This window comes from Podarcis gaigeae (assembly GCF_964106915.1).
Source record: "Podarcis gaigeae genome assembly, chromosome: 11".
Lineage (NCBI taxonomy): Eukaryota > Metazoa > Chordata > Lepidosauria > Squamata > Lacertidae > Podarcis > Podarcis gaigeae.
The window spans coordinates 6540431-6563510 of record NC_139687.1 but is presented as its reverse complement, the minus strand read 5'-3'; the positions used below and the strand labels follow the sequence as shown (position 1 = coordinate 6563510).

Genomic DNA, 23080 nt, shown 5'->3' with positions numbered 1-23080 from the left:
AATAAAAAGGTAAAGGGACCCCTGACCATTAGGTCCAGTCGTGGCCGACTCGGGTTGCGGTGTTCATCTCACTTTACTGGCCAAGGGAGCTGGCATACAGCTTCCGGGTCATGTGGCCAGCATGACTAAGCCGCTTCTGGTGAACCAGAGCAGCGCACAGAAATGCCGTTTACCTTCCCGTCAGAGCAGTACCTATCTATCTACTTGCACTTTTCGGGTGTGCTTTTGTACTGCTAGGTTGGCAGGAGCTAGGACCGGACAACAGGAGCTCACTCCATCGTGGGGATTCAAACCGCCGAGCTGATCGGCAAGCCCAAGATGCTCAATGGTTTAGATCACAGCGCCACTCGCGTCCCACTGAAGGTAAAAGGGCCCTTTAAATGTCCAGCTGTCCTTTGTCAAGAATAAATTGCCACTTTTTTGTGTTGAATATATGCTATATGTCTAGTTGCAGGTAGGTAGCTGTGTTGGTCTGCCGTAGTCGAAACAAAACAAAACAAAATCCTTCCAGTAGCAGCTTATAAGTATCTTATTGGTATGAACTTTCGTGTGCATGCAAACTTCAGATACTTCTAAATAGATTGTAGATAGATTGTATCTGAAGAAGTGCATGGACATGAAAGCTATTACCAATAACAAACTTAGTTGGTCTCTAAGGTGCTACTGGAAGGATTTTTTTTTTTATTGCTGTGGGTTTAACCACAGAGCCTAGGACTTGCTGATCAGAAGGTCGGCAGTTTGAATCCCCGCAATGGAGTGAGCTCCCATTGCTCAGTCCCTGCTCCTGCCAACCTAGCAGTTCGAAAGCACCTCAAAGTGCAAGTAGATAAATAGGGAAGGTAAATGACGTTTCTGTGCGCTGCTCTGGTTCGCCAGAAGCGGCTTAGTCATGCTGGCCACATGACCCGGAAGCTTTACCCCGGCTCCCTTGGCCTGTAAAGCAAGATGAGCGCCACAACCCCCGAGTCGGCCACGACTGGACCTAATGGTCAGGGGTCCCTTTACCTTTACCTTTAAGGTGCTACTGGAAGGATTGGGTTTTTTTTTATGTGCTATATGGTGATTTATGGACTTAATAGGTATCTAAAACCAGTGTTATTTTAGGGGGCAGTCTAGCAGGCGGGGCCCATGATTACATCACAGGAGCCTACACAACACAAAACACTGTTGCTGTATGTAGGTTTTATTTTATTCGTTTTTTTATCTTATATTTCTAAATGTACATACAGGGGTTTTTTCCCCCTTTAGTTTTTTTTTTGGGGGGGGGCCAAGACAGTGGGGCCCTAAAGCTTGCTCAGCTTATAAGGCAAATCCGGCCCCGGGAGGCCTGCGAGGCCGCACGCAGCTACTTTCGCTTTCCGAGTCCGCCCGCCCGTCTGCAAATACGGCTAATTCTGATTGGAGCGTGAAAGTGGGAGGGCTGGTACGAAGGTGGGAAAGGAAGGCATTTGCGCGCGCGGAAGCGGGGCGGGGGGAGGAATCTTGTTGCCTTTCCTGCAACCGGAGTCCAGGTATCGTCTGAACGTGGTAACACCTGCTCGCTTGCGGAGGTAAGAGGGCTTTGAGCGCGCGGAAGCGTCGCGATCTTTGGTTCAGGAGAGAAAAGCGGCGTTGTAACTCTGCAAAAAGTCACAAAATCCGCGCCTGCACCTATTTTCCGCAGGCCTGCGGGAGAGCAGCGCTGCTGGCGCGGCCACGTGCGTGGAGGAAGGGGAGAAGGGGACCCGATTCCCTTCTGCCCCCCGACTCGCGCGGAGACCCTCCACTGGGATCCGATTGGGGAAGGGGGAGGGAGGGAGGAGCGGGTTGGCGGGGAACGGCGCCTTTTTTGGTATCGTCTGAAATGCCTGGCTTTGTAAGAATCCCCGGAAATCGGCAGATCCGCTAGCATTCCGATCTGGAGGCCGCTTTGCGCAAGACGGCAGGATGTTAGATCAACGCTTAATAAAAAAAGAAAAAAAGGATAAAATGAGAAGTGAAAAGTCACCTGGAAAGCCTAGTTATGAGTGAAACCATTAATCTGAAGTAGGCGGTGCTGCAGAGAGTCTTGCTGGCAACCCTGGAGAGCCCCTGCCGGCCAGTGTCGGTAATGCTGGACTCTATGGGGATAAAACAAAATAAAAAAATTCCTTCCAGTAGCACCTTAAAGACCAACTAAGTTAGTTCTTGGTATGAGCTTTTGTGTGCATGCACACTTCTTCAGATACACTGAAACAGAAGTCACCAGACCCTTCTATGTAGTGAGAAGGTGGGGAGGGGTATTACTCAGAAGGGTGGTGGGAATGGGTGTTTGGCAGATAGCTGTGATGAGCCTGTTGACGACTCTTAACTCTATCTGCCAAACACCCATTCCTACCACCCTGAAGAAGAAGTGTGCATGCACGCGAAAGCTCATACAAAGAACTAACTTAGTTGGTCTTTAAGGTGCTACTGGAAGGAATTTTTTTATTTTGTTTTGACTATGGCAGACCAACACGGCTACCTATCTGTAACTGGATCTATGGGGATAAGTTGGCCAGGGAAGCTAGAAGAAGTGCTGTCTCTTCCTCTCCTCCCAGATTATTAAATGGGTCAGAAGAGTACTATATTGTACAAGAGAAACTGTCGTACATAAAAGGTAAAGGGACCCCTGACCATTAGGTCCAGTTGTGGCCGACTCTGGGGTTGCGGCGCTCATCTCGCTTTATTGGCCGAGGGAGCCAGCGTACATCTTCCGGGTTGCGTGGTCAGCATGACTAAGCCACTTCTGGCGAAACCAGAGCAGCACACGGAAACGCTGTTTAGCTTCCCGCTGGAGTGGTACCTATTTATCTACTTGCACTTCGACGTGCTTTCAAACTGCTAGGTGGGCAGGAGCAGGGACCGAGCAATGGGAGCTCACCCCGTCGCGGGGATTCAAACCGCCGACCTTCTGATCAGCAAGTCCTAGGCTCTGTGGTTTAACCCACAGTGCCACCCGTGTCCCTTTGTCATACATAAGCTCCCTCAAGTTCAAAGCTTCCCTAAGTGCAAGGAGAAACAAGCTGTTGTAGGCAATGTTCATTCAGTTTTTGTTGAGGCAGGTTATACCCGGAAGAGAGTGATCTCAGAAGGAGCAAGATGAGGCTATTGGCAATAAATACAACAATTGTGGAAGAAGTAACACCTCCTCAGGCATCTGGCTGCATCTCTGTGGGGCACCCTGGATTTCTTTGCGGAGTTGCAGGTGCTGTGGGCCAGTGAAGGGACCTGCTTCCTGTTTTTGTGAAGCTTTTTCCTCTGCCTCCTTCTAAATCACAGGCCCTGCTTTGGTTCCTGTGCTCTGAGCTGATAACTAGATAGTCCAGCAAGCTGAGCCTGCAATAGGCTATTTCCTTGGAGAGGCTTGGCTGGTTATTTGCTTGACCTCTGAGACTCTTGGATCCAATCAGAAGCTCATTTATTAGATAAATGAGAGCTGATTCATGCATATTCCACTCAGTGGTGCAAAGTGTGCTGGAAAGCTTTGTGTCTGTTAGTCACACATTCCTAATCATGGAACAACGAATGCATGTGCTGCTTTTTTTACTGACAACATGCAGTTCAGAAATCATTCCCTTGTTGTTCTTCAAGTATGTTCATTTCCCCTGCACCTGCTGTCCACAAAATCAGCTCAGGTTGGAGTGCTGTGTTCCACTTATGATGTTCCAAAACAATTACACTCAACATACAGATACCAGAGCAAAAAGCGGCTACATGCACAGCCTACTGAATGGAAAACTGACCAGTGGGTGACACTAATGCTGTCCACGTGCAGGGTGGTACAGACTTCCATGCAGAGTGTCCTTTTCCTCTCCCTGCCACCAGCGGCCCTTGGCATTGCTGTCAACTTTTCCCTTTTCTTGCGAGGAATCCTATTCAGAATAAGGAAATTTCCCTTTACAAAAGGGAAATGTTGACAGCTATGGCCCTTGGTGAGGCTGAAAATCTGCTACAGAAGGTTGATGGGGTCATGGTGGGAGGAGAATAAGGACTGGGGGATGCCTGGGGAAAGCAGAATTAGTGTTTCTGCTTGCATGATAATTGGATTTCAGCCAGATCAGATTAACAGGCAATATTATCTTTACTTAGAAACGTAAGAAGACCATGGAGCCATTCTTGAACCCTAAAGAATCTGCCAAATTCATAGCAGAACACAGTAAAGATGTGTACATTGAAGACGATGGTGTACGGAAAGTTGCAGAGATGTTATTTGACAAGGTCTTGGAGAAAGAGTTCAGTGTGGCCGGCTGGAAGTCTTCTCATGAGCTGAACCCTCAAGCGGCAAATGAAGATGCCGTGAACTGGGTGTTCCTTGCCGATACCCTCAATTTTTCCTTTTGGTCCGAGCGTGAAGATCACAAATGTCTGGTGAAGTATAAAGGCAAAACATACAGTGGTTACTGGTCTCTTTGCGCTGCCATCAACAGAGCACTTGATGAGGGTTAGTTCTTAATTTTCAAAATTAAAGAAGAGAATTTGTGGGCGGCAAATAACCTTGATTTGGGGGGAAATGCAAAGCTCCATTCAAGCCAGTTTTGAAATCTTTGTGTTACTCATACAGCTGCAACTTTAGGTTTGGATCCCAGAGTCACAGGTGTATCATCATTATTTTAAATAAGCAGGGCACTTGATACCTAACTTGCCATGCTTCAGAACTCCAGTACCGAAGGGCCAGATTTAACAATAAGTAACAGGATTTGTCTCTCACAGTCTCTGCACCTATGGGATAAACCTGAACACTACTGGTGCCTGTGTGGTCATTAGGTAGCTTGAGGAGCCTGGAGGCAAGCTGGACTGGATGGTACGTTAGGGAGCTGCTGAGATAGGGTATTTAAGAATGATAGCTGCTGCCCAATCTTAAATTCCTTTCCCTGAATCCTACAATCCGACACAGGAGAGCTCTGGTGAATGACAGAAATGAGTGAGGTGAGAGAGCAAAGAGAAATGATAGTTTGTGGTATGAACAAAGTATTGATAGGAGAGAAGCGATTGCCTCTGGGAAGCCTACTTAGCAGAGAGTGCAAGGGAAGTGGCTTAGTCGGGTGGGAGAGGGGTAACAGCCTCATTTTCTAGATCACAGAAAAAGCAGCTCCTGGTTATTAGATCACCATCATTACGAGATCTCCAGAAAACCAGTTGCTCCTGTAATCAAGGATGAATCTAAACAAAATACAAGCAATATTTCTTTTTGTAGGGTTGAGGATTCATTTGGAAATAATGAAATAATATTGTTAGCCCGTGGGGACTTTCTGTGAGTGGGGATTCCACCTCCCTTCTATGAGGTGGCATTTCGAATCCAGTACTGGGGGCTGCATAGGCTGTCTAAGTGTTGGGTTAGTTAATATTTTGGTGGGATGAAGATGCTAGAGCCTTCTTCCACTCGTGTATCGCCCTCCTCAGCGGCTGTGCATAGGAGAGTTAAGTTCTGCTTTATATTGTTTTTATGTATTTACTGTGATTAAAGTTAGGTGCTTTGAGAAGCTGGAGCTGAAGTTAGAACTACATCCAATAATAAACACAATTTGAAGGGGGGAAATAAAAATATATATTATTAAATAATAGGTTAACTCAGGTTCTGTTTTCAGGCTTTCTGTGGGCATTTGTCTGGCAGGAGCAGGATCCTGGGCAATTTAGAAGTAAACAGTTTACAGTGGTGCCCCGCAAGACGAACGCCTCGCAAGACGGAAAACCTGCAAGACGAAAGGGTTTTCCGTTTTGGAGGCGCTTTGCAAAACAAATTTCCCTATGGGCTTGCTTCGCAAGACGAAAAAGTCTTGCGAGTTCCTTCAGGTTTTTTTCCCTTTCCCCCCCCTTTTCCTAAGCCGCTAAGCCGCTTATCAGCTGATCCGCTGATAAGCCGCTTAACAGCTGATCGCTAAAAGCCGCTAAATCGCTAATAGCGCTAATCCGCTAAGCTGTCAATGGGCTTGCTTCGCAAGACGAAAAAACCGCTATACGAAGAGCCTCACGGAACGAATTAATTTCGTCTTGCGAGGCACCACTGTAGTTGCTTTAATAACGTGAGCAACGGTAAACTTTGCAATTCTGTAGCTGGGATATAAATAAATAGAGCTTCATCTATGGTTGTTACTGTTCCTTGTTGTTTTTGCTTTCTGAAGGAATACCCATTACCAGCGCTTCATATTATGCCACTATGACCCTGGAGCAAGTGAAACATGTCTTTCGCTCGGACACAGAGGTTCCCATGCCTTTAATCGAGGAGAGACATCGGGTGTTGAATGAGACCGGGACAGTTCTCCTGGAGAAATTTGGAGGCTCTTTCCTCTCGTGCGTTAAGAAGAGTGGGAAAAGTGCCCAGACATTACTACAGCTCATAGTAGAAAATTTCCCATCTTTTAGAGATGAAGCTTCATTTCAGGTATTATTTTTATTATAGTTGCTTTTTTATTTTTTTTACAAAATGTAATTCAAAGTGGTTTACAAAAAGTAATACCTACATTGAAAACCAGCTCAAACAGAGTAAAAGCTAAAAACACATTCAGATTTATAAAAAGACAGGATTAAAACATCCCACCAACTGAAGGGAAACCACTTCAGGACAGGACACCCCTAAATATTGTGAGAATTACGCTTACCTGTCTCTTGCCAGGGTGGCAGTCATCACCCATTTGGGGGAATATATTCCGGATCTACTCTAATTTTCAGTGTAGAAAATTTTCTCTTATCTTCTAAATATTCATAACTTCCCATTGCAAATAGACACCATTCTTCTCTGGGGAAATAAAATGCAAACACTGTTAAATATTATGGACTGGTGTTTCATTGACTTCACAAAACAGTGGCTCTCCTCAGACATCACACCAGGCAATGGGCATGTTCCAAATGTAGTTTAGAACCCAAACAATGGCTTGGCCTTTCAGATAGTCAGGAAAGCGTGGTTTAGAACTGCTTGTTTGCTTTGCTTTTCTGTCTGCTCAGCAGTCTTGTATCTGGGAGCCTTAGCCATATCTGGTTTATTGTCATAAAGCAGTTTATGGTCACATGCAAATAGGGTCAAACTATCTCTTAGCATGAGAGAGAAGATTGGGGCCGCGTTGTTCTTCCTCTGGTTATCCTGCTGTTCTTGCATTGCTGTGAGCAAAGTGTGTTGTCTGAACCTTGCCTTACAGTTTTTCTTGCTCCAGAGAAACCATAAGCTGTCAGCTATGTTGTTCTCAGTTTACAGATCATGGTTTGTTTGGAGAAGTCAAACGACAAATCTTGGTTCAGATGACACCATAAACCAAACCATGGCATAGCTCACAGAAGCTCAGCAACAGCAGAAAGAAGAAACTAACAATATCTTCTCTGAGAGCCCCTCTGCATGTGTGTTTGCTTGAAGCTGCAGCTTGCTTTAGTGTTAACATGCAAACTGAGCCATGGTGTTTTTGAAAACTCACTTTAAACCATGCTTTCTGATTTGCTAGTGGATCACAAACTCTGGTTTGTTAGTTCACACTTCACACTAAAACATAATTACAATGCAATCCTATGCATGTCTACTCAAAAGTAAGTACTTTCTCCCATGTAAGTGTGTGGAGTATTATAGCCATAAGCACCATTAACCAGGGTTTAGTGTGATCTTTGAATAGAGCTAGTTACCTATACATTTACAGCAATCTATCTATCTATCTATCTATCTATCTATCTATCTATCTATCTATCTATCTATTAATTATATTTATTTATTTATAGATAGATAGATAGATAGATAGACAGACAGACAGACAGACAGACAGACAGACAGACAGATATGACTTCAGTGTGCAAACATGGGTTGTATAGTATATTCTGGTTACCATGTGACTTGGAAGATCTTGGCTAAATAAAATAATATATTAAATTGTAGTAATTTGTTTTCAGTGTCCATGGATTTGAACACTTGACTGTGGCTGCTGCGTATTCAGCTACAATATCATTTGTCATTCTTGTATTATTTAACTTGAGACTTGAAGTGTCAGTTCAGAATCCTCGTTCTGCCAAATGTATGCAGTTGTTACTTATTTGCATAGTAGTTTGTTACAATTGAACTGTCTGAACTTTCCGTTTGTAAAGTTTTAGATCTTTTTAAAATGCAGAATTTAAGGCCCCTTAAGGGTTTTTAAAAATCCATTGTTCTCTAAAAGGAACAGTAGTAAACAGCAACCTCTGCAATAGAAATAAGTCCTCTCATCTTTATACAATTGGACTGTGACTTTCTAAGGGAGAGTCCTTGGCTATTTTATCCTACCAGGTTACATGTTCTGAAGGAAGACCAAATTTTCACCACTTCTAACAAGATGGATGCTAGTATCTGTTCGCATTGTCAACACAGTTTCCCTGGCAACAGATTGAGATATTGCAGAGATTTGCACCAAGAAGGGGTGTGAGACGAGATTTAAGTGGTGAAAATGAATTAGATTTCACCACTTTAGTAAAAATGCATACTAGAACATGGTAAATTTATTAGAATTGCATCCTAATCCTAAACATAATTATATTGAAGCGAGTTCTGTTGATTTCCATGGGATTTCTGTGTATCTGTTTTAAGACGTAGCCATAGATTTTCTGCTCATTTTACAAGGTGCTATATGAGATCTCAGCCTGTGACAGCAGCTGAAAACTATTATTCACCTGAGGGAGCTATGAAAAAATAAAATTAAGTATTAGTTCCAATATGTAATTTTGGTTGTGTATAATTTTGATTTGCATATTACTTCAATGAACTTGCTTCTCAAAGCATCCTAGTCAATGGATGAATATTACTTTTATGTTGTTAATTATAGATATGAAAATGTTTACAGTTAGCAATGTAATGAATCATTTCATGCTGGTGACATTGTATGGTGACGTACTAATGTTAACAGTTGTGCTGAATATATCTTAACCACATCTCATGCCGTATAACTAAACCAGTAATAGTTTTGAAGTTGTTAGCCCCAGTGAAATCTACATACAGAAGTGTTATTTGTTACATTGGAATGTCAGGTATAAATCAATCATGCATTTTGAACATATGCACTGCATTATAGTACTTTTGGTGAGATGTACACATTTGATAGCTTGGTTAGTTTGCCCTATGCTATTTTGCAAAATTTAATTAAAAGTGAAACATAAATTATGGAAGTAAAATAATACTAACAAAAATTCTGCTTTTATTCTTGATTAGAGCTGCATCAGAGCACAAATGTTTTGGAGTTGTTTCTTATTACACTGCTCGTTATAGTTTTTAAAGATTGGAACTTGTACATTTTACAGCACACTAACAAAAAGCAATAAAAACATACATAATCATGGAAATCCACAGTAGGGCAATGCATTTTAGTAGGAGCAGTCAAAATGTTGCAAAAATGGTGCTTGAGCTTTTAAGTTACTTACAACTCTTCACAAGGTTTTTAAGTTACTTATAACTCTTCACAAAGCTGAAGTTGGGTGAATGAAGGAAAAATCCATTAAAAAAATAGGCTGGATGTTAAAGCCTTGACGTCTGCATTTATACTCATTCTGAATATAGTGATTGCAGACGGATTAGTCTCTACTGTATGTTTGCAAGTATCAGGTTACACCTAGAATTCTGTGATGAAGAAACATCATCTACCTCCTTTTTTTGTACACGAAAGGCCTGCTATCTTGTCTCATGCCTTAAGGGAAACACACAGGTCAGGGAATAATTTAGCAAGTGTAATATTTTGATATGGCACTGGAGTTTTGAGGTAATGAAAGGATCGTTTCAGATCAGAATGTGTGTGCAGATCTGAATAGATAATCTGACCTTTGAAATTTTCCAGAAACATGTTGCTTCAAATGAAATCCAGTATATGTATAGAAATGAAATCCAGTATATGTATAGAAATATATATAGAATCCAGAAATATACTGATGTTTGGAGATTTACAAAAATAATCCAGTGTAGAGCACAGATGCAAACATTAGTATATCAGCACAACCCTTTGCCAAAAATGCAAAATCCCTGAAATAACTGAAGTAAATAGGTTTATCAATGTATAAAGCAGGCACGGCCAAACTTCACCCTCCAGCTGTTTTGGGACTACAATTCCCATCATCCCTGACCACTGGTCCTGTTAGCTAGGGATGATGGGAGTTATAGTCCCAAAACAGCTGGAGGGCCAAGTTTGGCCATGCCTGGTATAAAGTGTGCATAAAGTCTTATGATCCTCACCTGTACCTAGAGCTTTGGCAGGGCATTGCAGCAGCAGTTCCTACTGTTGAAGAGGATTTCTTTATTACTGAACTGGGCAAAAGATTCTTGCATGGCAGGGGGCTGGACTAGAACGCCCTCTTGGTCCCTCCCAACTCTATGATTCTGTAACATTTATATTGCACTCCAGAACCAGATTAGAAGCCAGTGTAGATGACTAAGTGCTGTTGCAATGCAAGTGAATCGTCCAGTTCTAGTTGATAATCTAGCCCCCCTCTTTGGGAGTCACTGAAGTTTCCAGGCTGTTTTCAGAGAGAGGTCTCAACATGCATCTATGCTATAACTTGTCGAAAAGAACCTTGAAGTATCATAATGGTGTCTGTTTTTCCTTTGCCTATCAGGGTAGAAAAGTGGCTTTCTACAAACGAGCGCAGATTCTTGTGGCTGACACCTGGAGTGTTCTGGAAGGAAAAGGAGACGGCTGCTTCAGTGATATTTCCAGTGTGACTATATTTGCTGATTATAGAATACCACAAGTGCTTGTTCACCTGGGAGCAATGAAATATTCTGATGAACTAATGAAAAAGCTCAAGGAAGGTATGAAACCATTCAGGATCGTCAAAAAATGTAACATTTGAGAATTTTTAGAAATAGCTTTTGGCTTACTGTTCAGGGATGGGGGACAAATCTTTGTAGTGGTGCTCAAAATATAGGCTAAGTCCTATTACAGACAAGTTTTTTCAGCCCATGGAAATTAAGTTGCTAAATTGAATCTGTAATTAAAGTACCATCTTCTTTCCTGCTACTCGGTTATTGAAGAAAAATACAGACAAAAATATAAGACTGATTATTTCTGCAAAATCTCATATAGTCTCTAAGGATTTCATTTATATAATTATTTTCTTATCCAGTGGCAAAGGAGTGAAAGTTTTCATATTTTTCACGTATTTCTAGCAAAACATAAGCGTAAAGAGATTTGCATTGTAAAGGGTATACACATATCTTTGCGGTTCTGTTTCCTACTCATACCATGTGCACTTGTGGTTTACTCAGTCACAGCTGTGTGTTTTTTTTCATTTTTCTTCAATAATGAAATAGCAGAGAGGAAGAAAGTGTGTCAATTTACAAACCCATGACAGTGTATTTCTGTAAGAAAATTACCTGTTACAGGCCTTTAATATTTTATTTTCCTTACTGGAATCAGAAGTGATTGGATTTTTTTTAAAAAAGGAAGGCTAATTAACTAGTTAGGTGTAAATCAGGCATAGGCAAACTCAGCCCTCCAGATGTTTTGGGACTACAACTCCCATCATCCCTAGCTAACAGGACCAACTTCATTTACTACGTTGCAATTAAGATTGGTGCTATTTATAAGGAGAAGACCAGGCTGGCTCTTGGACATAGACCACATTGTTAACCTCTTTTGCTAAATGTATCACCAACTATCTTAGGCTATGTACACATTAGTGGTTTAAAATGAAGAAATGTTTCCCCTTCTGCATTTCAAGTTACATTGGCATGTTGCTGTACACACTAGCAAGGAGGCACCTTCTCATGTGCATTATCTGTTTTACCCAGGCATGCGCGCGCACACACACCACCACCACCCATGTACCAGCAGTGGGAGTGCACAAGAGCCAGAGCAAACCGTATTGTGTACACAGCTCCTGTTAGGTTTGCAGGTTAAACCATTGAATATACATAACCTGAATTATCCTGATTAAAGTTGAAAGCATTAGAAATGCCATCTTTTTTATACATATAAAAAAAGTGTTGTGTACCGCAGGTAGGTTTAATATTCTGAGTGTCCTACCTCTTCTGTTTTACTAATTTATATTACTCTCCTGTAGGACACATGTTTCCATCTGGAGACTATCAGGAAGTAGAAATCCGAGGTTGCTCTATTTGGTGTTGTGATCTCATTTGCAATCACTTGCTGGAGCTTTACAAAAAGAAAGGCCAGAAAATGGATGAGAAGATCAATGCAGTTCTCCTCGATTATTATCTATGGGACTATGCACGGGATCATCGGGAAGATATGAAGGGAGTTCCTTTCCATCGTACACGTTGCATATACTACTGAATACTGTTTTAATAATTGAGGATAAAGTATAGTATCAAAAATCTAGATGCTGAGTTGTGCCAAGTAGTGGTGCCATTGAAATCAGTAAGACTTAATTTAGTCAAGACTCATTTAATTCCAATTTGTTACCCAATAACAGTTTTGTATAAAAACTTGCAAAGAGTAAATTGAGAGCACTTATCATGTATTTTTCAGAATCTACTCTTTTAAAAGCTATTATGCACACTGTCTGTATCACAGGAAAGGTGTTTTCTCGTAATGTTTACACCATTCCTTTGCTGCTTTGATTGCTTTGTTTCAAGCGCGCCTGAGTCTGTAATTGATAAAGTTTCTATTTCTGTTTCAGCAATATTTTTGCATTCAGTTCAATTAAGAAAATGGTGTGGAATTATATAAAACATAATTCTGGATTATATCTCATAATATACCAGTAAGCTGAATACGGCATCGTAGTAAATGCATCTTCAAATTAACCACCTGTCTGCTTGTGCTTATATGCATATATACATATGCCTTATATACCTTCTAGTACCACATGTCTGCTGAACTAAAGCCACCAAGTTTTATTTTTATGTAAAGCATGTTTGTTTTTGCCCGTTATCCCAGTGGATTCCAGGATGCTTTATAATTTTGTTTATTAAAAAAATACAAATATACATAATAAAACTACATAAAGGATGAGACCAACAACCAAAAGGAGCAGTCAACAGCACTTTTGGCTTTTAAAGACAAAGCTAATGAAAAGGTTTTGGCATGATACCTAAAGATATAAGACTTGATACCTTCTGCATGCAAAGCATGTGTTCTACCCCATGATTTATAGCCTCTTGACTCACCCTTACAAGGATGCAAATCTAGCCACACAAAATGAAGACAATTGTACGTTGTTGTATGTAAGGGGCTTTGGAGGGATACCTTCTGAGACCTGAAGAAGTCCCTGCTGTCAGGAGCTTGTCCTACACTCGAGTAGGACCCTGATAGAGACACATGCCCGACTGGCATGTTCTCTCCCTCCTGGTCAATTGTTCGGGAACTTCAAAAGCTTTCTTCAGCCCAAACGTCAGCAACTGATGCCAACAGACACCGGAACACTTAGCGATCCGCAGAGTCTTCGCAGTTTGCGTAACAGACCTGAGCAACTCAGCATTTTGGCTAATCTACTTTATTTACATATAAACACACGGAGCACTGCAACATGGCTCCCTCCCTCTCTAGCATCAGACAGCAAAGACAGAAAGCAAAGGACAATAGTCCCACTTCAGGGAACACAGTAACACAAACATCCTGTCTCCATTACTTCCCACTCTCTGGAGTCAAAACATACACCGTCATCTGATAGACAAAAATCCCATGATTGCAATCACGGAGCAGGAATTCTAACAACTGCTGCCGTGGCACATGTGAGTCAGAGCAGCCATATGCCTACGTGGAGCATCTGTGGTCTAAACCACAGAGCCTAGGACTTGCCGATCAGAAGGTTGGCGGTTTGAATCCCCACAACGGAGTGAGCTCCCATTGTTCTGTCCCAGCTCCTGCCAACCCAGCAGTTTGAAAGCATGCCAGTGCAAGTAGATAAATAGGTACTGCTGCAGTGGGAAGGTAAGCGGCATTTCCATGTGCTCTTGTTTCCATCACGGTGTCTCGTTGCCCCCGAAGCAGTTTAGTCCTGCTGGCCCCATGACCCGGAAAGCTGTCTGCAGACAAACGCCGGCTCCCTTGGCCTGAAAGCGAGATGAACGCTGCAACCCCATAGTTGCCTTTGACTGGACTTAACCTTTACCTGGAGCATCTCCACATAAAGTGGGGGGACCCTGGGCAAGCCCCCCACCCCTGGAACTAGTAAACCCATAGTCTGGTTGTACAGGAGTGCGGCCACTTCACACACTGGCTAAACACGCAGCTGGCAGAGTTGTGAAAGTCATGGCAGCTTCACACAACACTCTTTCCTCTTTTGGTGGGTGAGGAAGGCAGCCTGCGAAAGCTGGAATGGGGGCGATTGAGGCCTAGTAGTCCATAAACATCCAGCAATGGCTCCAGTTAAGTCCTGCCAGGGCCGGCCCATCCCTGAGGTAAGGAGGTCAGGACTCAGGTGGCAAGATCCACAGGGGCAGCAGCAGCAGCAGATCCCACTGTCAATCTTCTGCCCTTGTTCCCGATATGTGGGTCGTCCCTCCCGCCTTCTCCCCTGCTGGGCAACCCACTTGGGGGTCTGCCTTGGGTGCCAAAGCCTCTTAGCCCGGACTTGAGCTCTTCATGTGTGAATGGCCATCCGTGGACACTACAAAACGTTCCTGTTGCCTCAGAGACGGCCAGGGTCAAGTGCTTGGGCCAGTTCCATGGGCGAATCCAGTGTTTTTATTGGGGGGCGGCAAAAATTGTTGAGCTTTTTTGGCGGAGATTGGGGGGCAGGCCTCTGCTGGGGGGGCAGAGAACCTCAGTTAATGAAGCATTTTTCATGCTTTTCGATACTTTTTGATGGCTGCCGCCTTGAGCATTGTTTTAACTATGGAAAGGCGGCATACAAATAAAATGATGATGATGATGATGAAAGGAGAATCTGAGCGGTAAGGGCAGGGGTCCAGTCCACTGTCCCTCAGACCTTGTGGGGGGCCGGACTATATTGGGGGAGTGAACGAATTCCTATGCCCCATTGATGATGATAATAATAATAATTATTTATTATTTATCATTTATACTCCGCCCGTCCGGCTGAGTTTCACCAGCCACTCTGGGGAAATAACCCAGAGATGCATTTTAAATAAATGTACACAGTCTACTCATTTAAAAACACGCTGAGGGTGAAAGACTTCTGGAAAAGATATATAACGAATTGAAAAAAATGTTGAAATATACATTTATAAAGAAACCAGAGGCCTTTCTTCTTGGAATAACAGGTTTGGAATTGCCCAAGAAAGATGTTAAATTATTTTTGTATGCCACAAAATTTTGTTTTTTGTTAGCTAAAAAGTGGAAAACCCAAGAATTACCAACGATAGAAGAATGGCAGATGAAGATGATGGATTTTTTGGAGCTAGCCGACCTAACCGGAAGAGTCTGCGACCAGAAGGAGGAGGAGTATCAGGAAGATTGGATTAAATTTAATGATTACTTAGTTAAATATGTTAAGTTAAATTAACTGAAAACAGCTTGCAGATACTAAATTGGCTTAGGATTTTATTTAAGTGATGAATTAATATGTTTAATTTCATAATGTGAAGATCTAAGGATGTCAATGTTTTAAGTTAATTTTTTTTAAGAACTGTGATTTGGAAAAGCGTTAAAAGGACATGCAATTAAATTCAACCAAGGGGAAGCGAGGAAGTCACTTAACAATGTTATTAAGTGTAATTTTTAATAAGGCTATGATTTGTGTTTGTTTGTTTTATGTCTTTGTTTGTTTATAATGTTGTGAAAAGCAATAATTCTTTTGAAAGAAAATAAAAAAATAAAAACACGTTGATCCCTGGACCGCCAGCAGGCCGGATTGAGAAGGCGACTGGGCCCTTAGTTTGGCTACCTGTGGTCAAGGCAAACCGCGCGGCCTCGGCGGGAATCGCAGCTTGCGCCTGCAGGGGGCGCTGCGCTCCGGAGGGCCGCGGCGAGAACGCGGAGGCGGCGCCGCTCTTGAGGGAGCCGCCGGCTGCCCGTCGCCAGCGCGAGAGGCCCGCTCGGTTGCCTAGCGACCGGGGTAAACAAACGTGGGCGCGGGGCGGGCGCGAGGGAGCCGCGGATCTTTGCGGCGGGAGGGAGGGAAGGAAGGAGGGCGGTTTCGCCTCGGGTGCGGCGGGACGCGGCGCCCCGCTCCTCCTCCTCCTCGTCCCGCCAGCAGCGCAGGCTCCGTGGCGGCGGCGGCGGCCGGCGAGGGGTCGCTCCCGGGGCGGGCGAGGCGAAGCGCGCCTCGCTGGACGGAGAGTTTCCTAGTTCCTCCTTCCCTGCTGCTTTTCTCTGAGGGGCGGCGCGGGGATCGCAGCCCGACGGCCAGAGGCAACTATCCCAACTTTTGTTTGGGGTCATTGAGCAACTTCGGAAGCGCTTGCTTGGGAGGGAAGCCCTCTTGGCCGCTTTGGGGAAGGGGTGGTGGGCTTACTTCTGAGTAAAGAGGCCTAGATAGGTTCGGGCTGTAAAGGATCTTTAGGCTGTGGAAGACTCTTGTGACTTGTGAAAGGAAGTATTTTGCAAACTGTGTTTTATTCTTTGCGTGGTTCTGTGGCATCCCTTTTCCCATTAATATTATGCTGTTTATTGGTTCCAGACAATGTTTCTTACACGAACTTGGGGGGGGGGGGTATTATCCCAACTCTACCCCCCCCCCCACAAAAGAGGTAGGTTAGGGGAGAGATTAGGTTAGGACACGGGTGGCACTGTGGGTTAAACCAGAGCCTAGGGCTTGCCGATCAGAAGGTTGGTGGTTCAAATCCCCGCAGCGGGGTGAGCTCCCATTGCTCGGTCCCTGCCAACCTAGCAGTTCGAAAGCACGTCAGAGTGCAAGTAGATAAATAGGTACCACTCCGACGGGAAGGTAAATGGCGTTTCTGTGCGCTGCTCTGGTTCGCCAGAAGTGGCTTAGTCATGCTGGCCACATGACCCGGAAGCTGTACACCAGCTCTCTCAGCCAATAAAGCGAGATGAGCGCCGCAACCCCAGAGTCGGTCATGACTGGACCTAATGGTCAGGGGTCCATTTACCTTTACCTTAGGGGAGAGATGGTGACCTTGTGTGATTCTGGGTCTCCCCAGTCCTGTTTGTATGGAATCCAATCTAGCATGGTCGCACACAAACACACACACACATCTACCTTTGATTCCTGTGGCTATTATACAGTCCTACCTCAGGTTACAGACGTTTCAGGTTGTGTTTTTTCAGTTTACGGACCGCCAAAACCCGGAAGTACCAGAACGGGTTACTTACGGGTTTCGGCAGTCGTGCATGCGCAGAAGTGCAAAAAACGCACTTTGCACATGCCCAGAAGCGCCGAATCGCAACCCACGCGTGCGCAGACACACAGCAGCAGGTTGTGAACGTGCATCCCGCACGGATCACGTTCGCAGCCCGAGCATCCACTGTATATGCATAACACGGAGTTCAACAGGTTGTGGCTCTTGACAGCGTTTAGAAAAATTTTCCCCTGTCAAAGTTCTGTTTGTTGGTTTTATTGATCTTGAAGAGCCTCAAGCAGTTCTGGAATAGAAAATGAGAGAAGATGCTATTTCTGCATAACTTTTCAGAGCAGTTCTTCATTATAGGTAAGAGTAATTCTTTTCTAGGTAATAGAAAAGTAATTTCTAAAATGTTGTTCTTTGTTCCCCCTTAAGTGCTGAAGTCTGGGAATATAATGAGGACAGAAATAAAAAGAAACTTTCTCAAAGTGAAGCTTGCAAAGTAAGCAGGAATTGTTTCACACACAAGCTGCAATGGAAGAGATTCCAGTTAAAGTAGCAGTAAGAATAAGACCTCTACTTTCAAAAGAAGTGCTTCACAACCATCAAGTATGTGTGAGGTTAATCCCAAATACTCAGCAGATTATTATCGGAAAGGACCGTGTTTTCACGTTTGATTTTGTTTTTGGAAAACATTCAACCCAAGATGAAGTGTACACAACATGTATTAAGCCATTGGTGGCATCTTTGATAGAAGGGTATAATGCTACCGTTTTTGCCTATGGACAGACGGGCTCTGGAAAGACTTACACTATTGGAGGAGGTCATGTTGGTATGTGTTTGAAACCTTATATTTTATGATGATTTAATCATAGTTTTCTTACAATGTTATTTTATGTCTCACCATTGGTAAAGAGACAACAAGGAAACTTCTGCATAAACTGCATAATCTATTGATATCTGTTGTGTGTGTGGTTTTTTTTTACTTCTCTTCTTCTTGAAAAAAGATGTAGCCAAAACTCTTCACTAAAATGTGCTTTTTCTGAGTACAGCAGTCTGCCTAACAGCATTTTTTTGTTAATTGCTGCTATATTGAGGTATTCTTAATTAGCCAAAGTAAAAGTATTTAAAATGTATCAAACTATTCTAATCTTAGTTTTCTGCTGAAACATGGAATACAGAAGCTATCCAGAACAGAGGGTTAATCTAGATTACTCTCAAAGTAGCTAAAAGTAGAATTTATGAAATACCGCTTTCTTAGTAAGGGATTCACTTTGGTACAGTACTTCCCAATAAAATAAAAAAAACTATTAGCCACTTATTGTCAGTTAGATTTTAGGGAACATAATGTGTTTGTGATAGATGGTCTACCTCCTGGCTTTCCATATTAAGATTTCAAGATGTACTGATGTGAAGCTGTGCCATAGGTAACGACCACAAAGTAAAATGGTGTTTGTGCCAGTCATTGTCCACAAGGATGCAGAAGGAAGTGTCATTGTCAGGTCATTCTGTGCTATGGTGTCACGTGACATTTTTAAAAATGCATTGGCAGTACCACAATTTACTTATCTATTAAATTTATACCTCTCCCTTCCTCCCAGAGGATATAACAATGAGCACTACCCACTTTGTACATTTCAGCAATTTATTCATTTGCTGAAGAAATTGGGGAAAAACATATTGTGTCAGATTAAATTCTGTTAAACTAAGCCATAAATTTTGCACTCACTTTTTAACTACACATTTGCAGGCGATTTGGATAGTACCAATTTGATCTTGAATGCAGACTTAGGAATATAGAAAGCTGCCTTATACAGAGTGTTCTACCACTGCTCTAAGCTAAGGGTCTTGGTTGTTTTTGTATTATGACTCAAAGTCAGAAATGCTGGCCTTTTAAAAAACAAAACATCGTGTTTTTTCTCTTCTTTCTTTTTTACTTCCTGCTAAAGTTCAGAGCGTGGCTTGACTCCACAATTCTAATAGCAGGATACTGTATCGCTTCCAATATGTTTGCAGAATTCTGAAATCAGACTCTTGCTGTTCAAATATTGATGATGTCAATAGATAGGCTGTTCCATTGTATAGGAAAGGAGCTATTTTATGTTTCCAGTGACCTGGGCTTAGGTTGATTATAACATCAAGACTAGGTATTGTAATGAACTACCGTACTTCTTCATGTATAACACGCCCCCTATTTTTGGGGACTCAAAATTAAGAAAATGGGGGGGGGGGAGGGAAAGAGATTCCCCAAAGTTGTTGAGCTTTTTGGGGGGAGGATTGCCCAACAGTTATTGTTGAGCGGTTTTTAGGGAGAAATGCCTAAAAACGCTCACCCGCCAGACTGACAATGCCGCTTGCACTTGTTGCGAAAGCAGCCCTTGAAGCAGCTACCAATAAAAATCTCCAGCTCACAGCAGCAACCTATTCCATGGCCCCACAATGCACTACCCATGTATAAGGCAACCCCTAATTTTGAACATGATTTTGGAATAGTCTTACACACGGAAACAGTGGCGGCGCTTCATGCTCCGGCTCCAGGGGCAGAGAGCAGGCGGGAGTGTGATGGGCACACATCCAGGGGGCGTGGCACACGTCCTGGGGGTGTGGCGCGCCACCTACGGGGCCATGGCACCTAGCATGGGGGGGCAGCCGCGATGGCACCCCACTGGGATCGTGGTGCTGGGGGCGGTGCGCTTCAACTGGCCCCTCTTCCTCCGCCAGTGCACGGAAAAGTACGGTAACTGAAGACAGCATTTAATCTCTTGTGGTTGTAGGTAGCCATCAGCACTTGGACTTCATATTTGGTTCAGGCCATTCTCTAAGGGTGTTGAGGGCTCTTTTTGGGCTTATACATTGTTGGATATTTTCAGTTGGGGGGGCATGAGGATGTGCACAATGTGCTCTGTAGGCTTTACCAATTCTTTCCCCTCTTGGATGAGTCTATTTGGCAAATACTTTTTTCAATTTGTAACCAACTATTTGTTATCTATGAGAGGAAAGATTTCTTTGTGTGACCTTGAAAGGATTAAATGATTCATATTCATAAAGCTAAGAAGCCTTCAGAACCTTTGTGGAATTTCCATGTGGACATCTTTAGCATTTGAATGTACAAATTTTAGCTGAGTGCTTAGGCTGTTTTCTTGTTTGTTTGTTTTTTGTTTTGTTTTTTAATTTTTTATTAAAGGTTTTCTCAATACAACAAAAAAAGCAAACAAAATAACATATAATTTTTTCAATATCCACATTTTCTTCACTTCTTTGGACTTCCTCACATCTCTCGTTCCTGCGTTCTAAGTTTTTCGAGCTTTACCCAGCAATTTATCACCTTGTTTCAATTCTTATATTATAATTTCCAATATTTTATATCTTATATTATAATTTAATATCTTATATTATAATTTCCAATAATTTCCAATATTTTCCTAATTTTAGATAGTTTTACCCAAACCTTAAAAGCTTAATTTTAGCATAATATTTATCCAAAATTTGTCTTTTCTTATATTTTCATTTATCTTCATACTCCTTTTAACTATCTTAATGGTGCCATATTATTAATAATCTTACATCTTTCTTAACACTCATACAATTTACAGTATTTTTGTAAATAGTCCTTAAATTTCTTCCAGTCCTCCTCCACAGCCTCTTCTCCCAGGTCTCGGATTCTGCCAGTCATTTCTGCTAGTTCCATATAGTCTATCAGTTGCATCTGCCATTCTTCCAGTGTGGGCAAATCTTGGGTTTTCCAGTGCTTGGCGATAAGTATCCTTGCTGCTGCTGTTGCATACATAAAAAATGTTCGGTCCTTCTTTAACACCCTCTGGCCGACAATACCCAAGAGGAAGGCCTCTGGTTTCTTGGTGAAGGTATACTTAAATACCTTTTTCAGCTCATTATATATCATTTCCCAGAAAGCCTTAACTCTAGGGCAGGTCCACCAGAGGTGAAAGAACGTTCCTTCAGTTTCTTTACATTTCCAACATTTATTATCAGACAAATGGTATATTTTTGCAAGCTTGACTGGGGTCATGTACCACCTATATATCATTTTCATAATATTTACTTTCAAGGCATTACATGCCGTGAATTTCAACCCGGTGGTCCATAACCTTTCCCAGTCAGCAAACATGATATTGTACCCAATGTCCTGTGCCCATTTTATCATAGCCGATTTAACCGTTTCATCTTGTGTATTCCATTTTAGCAGCAAATTATACATTCTTGAAAGTACCTTATTCTTAGGTTCTAACAATTCCGTTTCCAACTTTGATTTTTCCACCTGGAATCCTATCTTTTTATCCATCTTAAAAACCTCTTTGATCTGAGCATAATGTAACCAATCTTGCACTTTATCTTTTAGTTTCTCCAAACTCTGCAACCTCCAATTATCTCCATCTTTTTCTATTATTTCCCAATATTTCAGCCATTTGGCCTCCATATTGAGTCTTTTCCGGGCCTTAGCCTCCATTGGTGACAACCACCTTGGGGTATTATTCTCCAATAAGTCTTTATATTTTATCCAGACATTGAACACTGCTTTCCTGACAATATGGTTCTTGAAAGCCTTATGAATTTTAACCTTGTCATACGGTAACTGAAGACAGCATTTAATCTCTTGAATCATATTTAGTGGTTTTCTTGTTTCGTTTTAGCATCAGTTGCAGAAGAAGAGAGAGGTATCATTCCACGTGCAATTGAGGAAATATTTCAGATTATTTCAGAAAACCATAATATTGATTTCACTGTGAAAGTTTCTTACATCGAGGTCTACAAAGAGGAACTCAGAGATCTTTTGGAACTAGAAACCTCTATGAAATATCTACAAATTAGAGAAGACGAAAAGGGCAATACAGGTAATTATTTAAACTTAATTTGTCTGTTTTCACTTCTTGCTTCTTGCCAGTAAGTAATGTTATAAATGAATTTTTAAAACATACAAGTATTGATGTCAAAAATCTACTGCTAACAAGACAATTCTAATAGTATATCATTACATCCAAAATATTACATGAAAACAGTTGCCTCTGCTTTGGTATGAATGTAATTTAAAGTCTTTACAGAGATGAAAATATATATTGGGTTGGAGCAAGACTGCCCATGGGTAGAACTCTGCTACGAGAATTCTCCTGCTGGAGGAAGTGAGGAAGGCAAAATACTCTGATTTCCCTTTTCTCCTGCAACCCAATGTGTCCCCTGTAAAGCTAGTCCTGAAAAGCAACTTCTTTGTGCTGTGCATCATTGTTGATGATAATGTCACTTGTGGTTTAAGTACAGTGGTGCCTCTGGTTACTTACTTAATTTGTTCCGGAGGTCCATTCTTAACACGAAACTGTTCTTAACCTGAAGCAGCACTTTAGCTAATGGGGCCTCCCACTGCTGTCGCGGCGCAATTTCTGTTGTCGTCCTGAAGCAAAGTTCTTAACCCAAGGTACTATTTCTGGGTTAGCGGAGTCTGTAACCTGAAGCGTATGTAACCTGAAGCGTATGTAACCCAAGGTACCACTGTAGATGCTTGAAATTAGGCAAGTCTTTAAAATGGATGTGATAACTTGCTGATTTAATACCTAATAACATTCTGTTTATAGCTTAAACATGTCCACCGTTGCCCTATATTTTTAGTTAGAGTAATTTTTCTCCACCTAAACTGTCTTCCAGTTGTAATATTTCATGAAATTTTCATAGAACACATTTGGCCCTCCAGGCCCCTCTATCCCCACATCCCTGGTGTTCTGGTTTTACAGATGCCGATGCTTGTTCCAAAATGAACAGGGATGAGAGAGTGACAGAGTTTTTTAAAAGTCACAAGAACATACAGCTATGAACTTCGGAAGCAAATTATCTGTGCTTGAGCTTGCTTTTCCTTTCTCCCTCCTGTTCTTTTTTTCTTGTGCATTGTGTCTTTTTAGACTGTGAGCCTGAGTTCAGGACCAGTCTTAGTACTGATTTTTGTGAGCTGCTCTGAGAGCCGTTTTTATTGGCTAAAGG

At 42.3% G+C, this 23080-nt stretch overlaps 2 protein-coding genes across 6 annotated transcripts in view; both read left to right on the top strand.

Moving 5' to 3' along the window:
* The first annotated feature begins 1413 nt into the window (after positions 1 to 1413).
* On the top strand, positions 1414 to 12694 carry QNG1 (Q-nucleotide N-glycosylase 1). 2 transcript variants are annotated; one of them, XM_083702124.1, is made up of 5 exons: positions 1414 to 1550; positions 4090 to 4441; positions 6120 to 6379; positions 10540 to 10735; positions 11989 to 12694. In XM_083702124.1, exons 2-5 carry the CDS (start codon positions 4105 to 4107, stop codon positions 12219 to 12221), a joined length of 1026 nt encoding a protein of 341 aa, XP_083558250.1. In that variant the 5' UTR covers positions 1414 to 1550; positions 4090 to 4104; the 3' UTR covers positions 12222 to 12694. The 2 variants fall into 2 exon arrangements, with proteins under 2 accessions (XP_083558250.1, XP_083558251.1); XM_083702125.1 differs by having other exon boundaries at positions 1415 to 1550; positions 4090 to 5650; positions 6008 to 6379.
* A 3182-nt stretch (positions 12695 to 15876) lies between these two features.
* Positions 15877 to 23080, top strand: part of KIF27 (kinesin family member 27) — a 40871-nt gene continuing 33667 nt past the window's right edge. For 2 of the 4 annotated variants that reach the window (XM_083701892.1, XM_083701890.1), the window contains exons 1-3: positions 15877 to 16205; positions 17534 to 17930; positions 21748 to 21948. In XM_083701892.1, coding sequence (XP_083558018.1) covers positions 17633 to 17930; positions 21748 to 21948 — 499 coding nt within the window. In that variant the 5' untranslated portion in view covers positions 15877 to 16205; positions 17534 to 17632. The remainder of the gene's footprint in view (positions 16206 to 17533; positions 17931 to 21747; positions 21949 to 23080) is intronic. The other 2 variants (XM_083701891.1, XM_083701893.1) reach the window with 2 other exon arrangements.